The 8,360-nt window shown below is 31.6% G+C and overlaps 1 protein-coding gene across 4 annotated transcripts; it reads left to right on the forward strand.

The window, feature by feature from the left end:
* The first annotated feature begins 614 nt into the window (after positions 1 to 614).
* LOC124420051 lies at positions 615 to 8,354 on the forward strand. Of its 4 annotated transcripts, none has more exons than XM_046951645.1 (2): positions 615 to 1,197; positions 7,109 to 8,354. In XM_046951645.1, exon 2 carries the CDS (start codon positions 7,233 to 7,235, stop codon positions 8,292 to 8,294), a length of 1,062 nt encoding a protein of 353 aa, XP_046807601.1. In that variant the 5' UTR covers positions 615 to 1,197; positions 7,109 to 7,232; the 3' UTR covers positions 8,295 to 8,354. The 4 variants fall into 4 exon arrangements, with proteins under 4 accessions (XP_046807601.1, XP_046807602.1, XP_046807603.1 ...); XM_046951646.1 differs by having other exon boundaries at positions 615 to 1,193; positions 6,989 to 8,354; XM_046951647.1 differs by having other exon boundaries at positions 615 to 1,193; positions 6,999 to 8,354.
* The last annotated feature ends 6 nt before the right edge of the window (positions 8,355 to 8,360 follow it).

Below are 8,360 nucleotides of genomic sequence, written 5' to 3' on the forward strand. Positions count from 1 at the left end.
CTATAGAATAGTCTATAGTCTGGACTATAGAATAGTCTATAGTCTGGACTATAGAACATTTCATAATATCAACTTTAGAATATGTAAATAGAGCATTATTCTTCGGTTCAGTTAGTCGCAGATTTTTTTTTTCTTTTTTTATGGGGTGCGGAATCTTCATAGATATGAATAACTGTTAATTATCCATTATGTAAGATTCAACTATGTTTTGCGTCACCTACTCACTAAACCGCCTTCCCATCGTCAACCGCAATCCCCGCGGAACTGCCTTTAGGTACTACGTCGCGGGGCTGGTCAGCATTTAAGCTGTCTCCTGTTAGACTATAAAATAGTCTATAGTCTGGACTATAGAATAGTCTATAGTCTGGACTATAGAATAGTCTATAGTCTGGACTATAGAATAGTCTATAGTCTGGACTATAGAATAGTCTATAGTCTGGACTATAGAATAGTCTATAGTCTGGACTATAGAATAGTCTATAGTCTGGACTATAGAATAGTCTATAGTCTGGACTATAGAATAGTCTATAGTCTTGACTATAGAATAGTCTATAGTCTGGACTATAGAATAGTCTATAGTCTGGACTATAGAATAGTCTATAGTCTGGACTATAGAATAGTCTATAGTCTGGACTATAGAATAGTCTATAGTCTGGACTATAGAATAGTCTATAGTCTGGACTATAGAACATTTCATAATATCAACTTTAGAATATGTAAATAGAGCATTATTCTTCGGTTTAGTTAGTCGCAGATTTTATTTTAATTATGTATAGATTAGAAGACCTTAATAGTTTCACATTTTGAATACAGGGTAACCTTTAAAACGCGTACTAAAACCACGTATGGTAGAAAACTATAACCAAATATATATGTATGTATATACAGACCACAAAAGACAAATGCCGACTCTGGCTTCAGACATCCAATACGATGAGAAGTAGTACATACTCTCATCTCAAATCATAAATTTATTGTTAAACTTATGTATGTATGTGTGTGTGTGTGAAATTTAAAGGGGAGTCTTAGTAGTAGACCTCCAATTTAACAAATGAGGAGAAACATAATTTAGTAGACGTGCAAATTCTCAGCTGATCGGTAACGGTGGTACGGTGTGAATACAAATAACGATTTTTTCTGCAATAATACAAATACAAAATCAAATAAATGATCGTATATTAAGTTATTTCGTGGTTGGTGTGTTATTTTTTTTTTTGTTTTTCTTAACGACAAAAATTGATATTAAATAAAAAACAACAACAACAACAATAACAAATTCATTATCATTTTTTAATAATTATAGAAGAAGAAAAAAAAACGAGTACAAACAAATATAAGAAAAAAGTTATTGTTGTTGTTATTTTGTTTTTCTGTGTTTTTGCTAATCATTTTGCATTGTTAACTTTGTTTTGAAGTATGTGTGTGTGGTTTTTTCTACTTTTTTTCTGTTTTTTTATTGTTGTACAACATCGTGTATGTTTTTTTAAAACAAACAAAAAAAAGTGAAATAAAAAGAAATTGTTGTTATCAAAAAGTAAAAAAAAAGAAAAAAGTTAAATTTTTCCTTAAAAAGAAATTCGCCAAATTATTAAAAACAAAAAAAGTGATAAGAAAATATATACATAAATGTATCTTAAATCATATTTATATATAAATTGTTTTAAAAAAGAAAAAATATTATGAAATCCAAATGCGTGGTTTAAAAATAACAAAATAACTACTTATTATCACATTTTTATTAAAAAATCCTTAAACAGCTAAAGAAAAAAAGAGAAAAATAATTGTTGTTATTATTTTTAACATGACATTGTTATTATTAGCTGTTATTATTACTCTTATGTGATTATTTTATGGTGAATGAAGTTTTATTGTTGTTATTTTCTAGTGAATGTTTAAAAAAAAAAATCTCCCACAGCAAAACAACACAAACACCTATTCACACTCGCACTTTATTTACCTTGACGTCATTTTTGTTTTTGTTTTATTTCTTCTTCGTCTTTCACCTCCTCTTCTTCGTCTTCATCTAAACAACTTCTTAAAAAACTTTATAAAAACAACAACAACACCAACATGTTTTAATGTTCCTGTTTGTTGGAGCGATACGAATTACAGAGCATGACTGTGGATTAATAAAGTGTTCGATTTGAGCTGATAATGAAAAGATTGGGTATACGAGGTGGAATTTTCTAATGTCTGCTTGCATTCTATAGAGAGAATGGAGTAACTGATGGATTTGACGGATGGTCGTCACTGCCCTCTCTTTGATTTATTTAGCGACTTTCCTACACGGTTGAGTGTATGCTCATCATATCGCAGTGGGTCTTTGAGACTACTGAAATAAAGTCTTGTCAATTAATATGATCCGTGTTTCGGACTACCAATTACGCCCCTTCTAGGTGCTGTTGCAACAGAAACAACAGAACCATAGTAGTTTTGTGGTTGGCCGAATATTATGACGGGTTAGATTAAGCTTGCTCATGACACCTATCTTTCCCCAATGTGAGTACTAGGGCAAGAGTTTATATAGTTCGAGTACTTGAGCAAAGTGCTGGTATATGGACCCGAACATCCATGTAAAAAATTGCAAACTGCATGTAAGACACACAAAGGGTCAGTGGTGAGTTGTTTACTTTTTACTCACCCAGTGGTAGAAAAAGTACCACCTTGAGATAGAGCAACACGACAGGTACTCACGTAAAGCACTTCGACTTCGTGTGGAAAATCTCTGCTCAGATGAGATGATCATAGCTTTTCAAATGCTCGATAGGTTGTTAGAAGTTACCTAAGAGCCCTAGGTTAGATTGAAAGGTGAATGCATACCTAGGAACTTTTACACTGAATATGTTAGGGTGAAAGTCTCTACACAGTGCTCTATGATGGTGTTACAGTCTGATAATCAGAAACTTCCATTCATAGACGCAGTTTCTTATAAATTTTCAAACAGTGTATCTGAGAAATATAATATCTGGAATAATATCAAAGAAAATGTTCACTAACCTAACAATTCTGTATACTTGGTCATTCTAAGGACGATTTTCGGTCTCCTCACCTACGGATCATGGTTGATCTAACGATAATTGAAATTTTCAATTATCGTTAGATAATCATTCTTATCATTCTTATCAAGTTTATCATCTGCCGAGAAGAACTATCAACTTTTGCTGAAATAACAAGTTTCATGAACAAAAGTTGATGCAACTTTTGCAGAAATAACAAGTTCCACGAACAAAAGTTGTTCCCAATAGCTTTAAGCTTTAGAAATCCAAAAGTGGTTCAATGTTGAAATGTAATAGTGAAATAAGAACTGTAACTGATATTATTAGATTTATACGATCGTTTCTCTAATTTTTTAAACTTTTGATTTGTTTCGATTCTATGCCAGTTAAAGTGGATCGTTAACTCTAAACTTTTATATTCAATATTTCATAATAAAGGAAATAAGGAGTTATATTCGGAGCCTTTTTTACAACGTAAAAAGTCTCTCTTTTAAAAATACCAAATAACTTTAAATGGCCGCATAGATCTTGCAAAATTTTAAGCAATTTCTTAGCGCTTCTGATGCCTTTTTAAAACTGTACACACGAGAAATTATCTGCAGCAATAGAGTCGCCATTTTGTTGGGCAATTTATGTCAACTCCGCAAAAGATAACTTTACCAATGAATCATTATTGTAGAATGTCTTCTGCTGCAACCATATATCACCCACGATCAGCCTTAAATTGAAACCAAAACTTATAGAGCGCTTGTCTTAGGGTGTGATGATAGCACTAATGATTCTAATAATAACTCAAATTCCAAAGTTCCAACTGTTGACTAAGTCTGGTTGAATTTGAGAAAATGTTTAGGTCGTGTTGAGTAAATTTAAAAGTTTGGGCAGATAGCTACTTATTGGCATATGGCTGTGATCATTGATCCGTTTGCGGTGACGTTTTTTTCAAGCACATGCGAACTCTTGTTAAGATCGAAGAGTGGCTAACTTCTAGGGGTTTTAAAGGTAAAAACCACAGTTTTTGTAACTGCTCCAATTAAATAAGTTTGAAGGATATACGTTTCAATCTAATGAAGATCATATGTGATCATATGTGTTCCTTTTATTGCGATCTGAAAGGGATATACCTCTTGAATTCGAAAACTGTGCGGAATTGCGTACTGGTTTAATTTGGATAAGTTTCAATCTTATGGAAATGTATCAGTGCTAAAGAGCATCTTCATAAGATTTGCATAACCTTCAGTTCTGTGAAAGAATGAAATCAAGATCATTTGCGATCAGTTCCTTGAGATCTGCAATATGCCATCATCTTTCTTTTAAAAAGAGCGTAAAATTGCTGAATGATTAATAGTTTTAAACTTATTAAAGCATATCCTTTTAAGATCATTTTTGATTATCTTTTTGAGATCAGTTTCTAAAGAAATCTACTTCTAGAATTCAAAAAAATTATTAAAACTGCAACACTGGTTTCTGTAGCTTTAATTATTTTTGTATCTAAGGCTTATAAAGGATTACAATGAAACACGATCTTGCAAAGAAGATACAAGATTGATCAGTGTTTCTCTAGAAATTTACTAGAAACTTATTAACGCTTTTAAAGGAGTACAATAAAGCACGATCTTCCAAAGAAGAGACAAGACTAATCAGTTTGAAGTTTTATGCTTCTCTTCTATATAATATTGAAACTCTCTTTAAAGATTGTATAACATATACCTCTATGATCTTTGGTAATTCTATATCCAAGATTAGATCGGTTTAATAGAAAAATCTTTGGAATATCAAATCTGATATTTCAAGTATTATCTTCATTGTTTACTAGAAACTTATTAAGGCTTATAAAGGAGTACAATAAAGCGCGCGATCTTGCAAAGAAGAGACAAGACTGATTAGTGTTTCTCTAGAAATTTACTAGGAACTTATTAAGGCTTACAAAGGAGTACAATAAAGCGCACGATCTTCCAAAGAAGAGACAAGACTGATCAGTTTGAAGTTTTATGTTTCTCTTCTATATAATATAGCATATACCTTTATGATCTTCAGTAGCTCCATATCCAAGGTTAGATCGGTTTAATAGAAAAATCTTACTCTTTGATCTTTCTGATCTTTCCAATATCGCATTTCTTTATAGCTGGCAACTCATTTTACACAAGATCGGTTTAATGTAAAAATCATATCAAATCTGATCCTTCAAGTATTATTTTCCGAGTTTTAAATTAAAAAGACAACAAACTGATCTTTACTTTAATACATTTCTTTATAGGTGGCAACTCTTTTAACGCAAATATCATATTGTCATCATATTTTTCTACTAACAATTGCTGAGTCTGTTGTTATCATTGTTTTTTAAGCGTTTTTTCTGGAGGTAATACTGACGTTTATTTGCGAAGTGTGTTAAGGTAGTAAAGATGTGTTTTTTGGCCAAGTGCGTAAAATATTGGGTGTATGCATATTTCTCTTTACATTTCATCTATTCCCCTTGCAGATCATGTCCCAACAACAATCACATTTAGCGACTTGTCACAATTTAAACTTTTGCGGTTTGTTTAACGGCTTTTAAGCAAATTGTCATAAAAAACCGCAAACAATATTATGCGCTTGTTGTCTGTCGTCTCATCAACGTTCAAACGTACGTTACAACGTTACCTTATGTGAATGGTGGATATAGTTTACTATAACTCTTGAAAATATAAATACGACGCTATGTCATTGATGAGTGATAGAATTTATTTTTTTATATTTTATATTAAAATTACACTAGTTGTTGTTGTTTTTTTTATTAAAATAACACCCATTCATCTAGATTCTCTCTTTATTAATAATAAAAACACAAATCAAGTAATACATGTTTTTTATATTAATACCTGATACCTGACGATCGTTAGTTTCGAAATAGTTGTATTTTTTTCTTTATTTCTAAAGTTCAGCTAATGCTAATTTGTGGTCAAAATTTTGCTTTATATATGTATTTAATGATGAGATAGTATAGCAACTAATTTTTTTAGTTATTTTTAATGTTTATTATTTAAATATTATAATTTTAGATAAGAAATTTTAGTAAATATTTTAATAAATTTAACTTTTCACTGACACATGCCATGTTTGTTCTTGAAGTTGTTATTGTAAGAATATTTTTGCTTACTCTATTAATAATAACATATCATGCACAAGAGCTGATCGGGTTTTGCAGAACCTTGTTCTCTACAAAAACAATGGTTAAAGGGGATAAAGATGTTTGTGCGAAGTACACTTTCCCAATTTGCCTAACAAGTGGCCCTTTCTTCTGATTTACTTCAGTTCTAGTTCAGTATTAGTTCAGTATTAGTTCAGTACTAGTTCAGTTCTAATTCAGTTGTAGTTCAATACTAGTTCAGTTTTAGTTTTGTTCTAGTTCTGTTCTAGTTTTGTTCCAGATCTGTTCTAGTTCTGTTCTAGTTCTGTTCTAATTTTGTTCTAGTTCTGTTCTAGTTCTGTTCTAATTTTGTTCAAGTTCTGTTCTAGTTCTGTTCTAATTTTGTTCAAGTTCTGTTCTAGTTCTGTTCAAGTTCTGTTCTAGTTCTGTTCTAGTTCTGTTCTAGTTCTGTTCTAGTTCTGTTCTAGTTCTGTTCTAGTTCTGTTCTAGTTCTGTTCTAGTTCTGTTCTAGTTCTGTTCTAGTTCTGTTCTAGTTCTGTTCTAGTTCTGTTCTAGTTCAGTTCTAGTTCAGTTCTAGTTCAGTTCTAGTTCAGTTCTAGTTCAGTTCTAGTTCAGTTCTAGTTCAGTTCTAGTTCAGTTCTAGTTCAGTTCTAGTTCAGTTTTAGTTCAGTTCTAGTTCAGTTTTAGTTCAGTTCTAGTTCAGTTCTAGTTCAGTTCTAGTTCAGTTCTAGTTCAGTTCTAGTTCAGTTCTAGTTCAGTTCTAGTTCAGTTCTAGTTCAGTTCTAGTTCAGTTCTAGTTCAGTTCTAGTTCAGTTCTGGTTCAGTTCTAGTTCAGTTCTAGTTCAGTTCTAGTTCAGTTCTAGTTCAGTTCAGAACAGTTGTGCAGTTTATTGCGAACGGTTGTATTTTTATCTGTGCTATAAATAAATCGATTTCTTGTGGGTAAATCGTTACCAAAAAATTAAAAAAACCAAAAATATAAACAAAGTGTAAAAATACCTATTCACTGGTGCTAAAAACCTTTCAAAAAACATTTTCCTAAAATAAATATATAATAAAAAAGAAATAATTCTAAAAAATTTAATATCCAAAAAACTTAAAAAAGCAAAACAATGAATAAAGTTCTCTGTAATCAGTGCAACAACGAAATCACAACAACATCATATGTGAAATGTTATAGTTGTAATTCAAACTACCACTTCCTACCCTGCTCTTCATTGTCCGAGTCAACGTATGCTACAATGTATGGAGAGAGAAAAACTAATTGGAAATGCCATGTTTGTAAACCGAGAAACAAATCTCAAAATAACCTGTATCAATCTGTTGTGTTTGATGAGACTAGTCAACAAAAGAAAGCAAGAAATGATGATGATGAAGGAAACGATAATGCAAAAAAATTTAAAGAGTCATTATCATTAAGCTCTCTTAATTCTAATCTCTGCTCCGTAGAATCAAATGTTACTGAGCTGAGAGGTGAATTGCAGGCCGGTATGATGGAACTAAAGAGCCAAATGGAAATTTTAGTAACAAATTTTAACAAACAACACATGCAAATGAACGACAACAACAAAGAGACTCAATTTGCTTTATCTACAATAACAAGCACCCTATCAAGCCTTGTAACTCAAGTCTCTGATCTCAACGAAAAAGACAAAACAAGAGAAAAACAAATTACAACGATGGATACACGCATGAACAAATTCGAACAACAATTAATAGTCAAAAACATTGAGATTAAAAATATTTACAACAATGACATCTCTGCATTCGAGGTTGTGAAAAAAATCGCAAACTCCCGTAATGTTGAGATAAACAAATTTGATGTCGACAGAGCATATCGCCTTAAGAGACAAAATGATAAAATAATAGTGGAATTCTCTTCACTTAACAAAAAAATAGAATTTATGAGCAAAATAGAGCGCCATAGAGTAGACTCGCAAATAATAAACAGTAGTGGAGACAGAAATAGCAATGCCAAATACATATATATTAACGATCAACTAACATTTAACTACCGCAGGCTACTATGGATAACGAAGACTAAAGCCCACGAAGCAAACTGGAAATACGTCTGGGTCCGCAATGGCAACATATTTGCTCGTAAAGCCGAGAACAGTCCCGCTGTTTCTATTAATAATGCCGCCGATATTGAATGTATCACCTCCACAATTTAATTTTCTTTATATTAATAAACTTTATATACATACATACATGTTTCAAAAAACCAAATAATAAAAAAA

This window comes from Lucilia cuprina, chromosome 5 (assembly GCF_022045245.1).
Source record: "Lucilia cuprina isolate Lc7/37 chromosome 5, ASM2204524v1, whole genome shotgun sequence".
Taxonomy (NCBI): domain Eukaryota; kingdom Metazoa; phylum Arthropoda; class Insecta; order Diptera; family Calliphoridae; genus Lucilia; species Lucilia cuprina.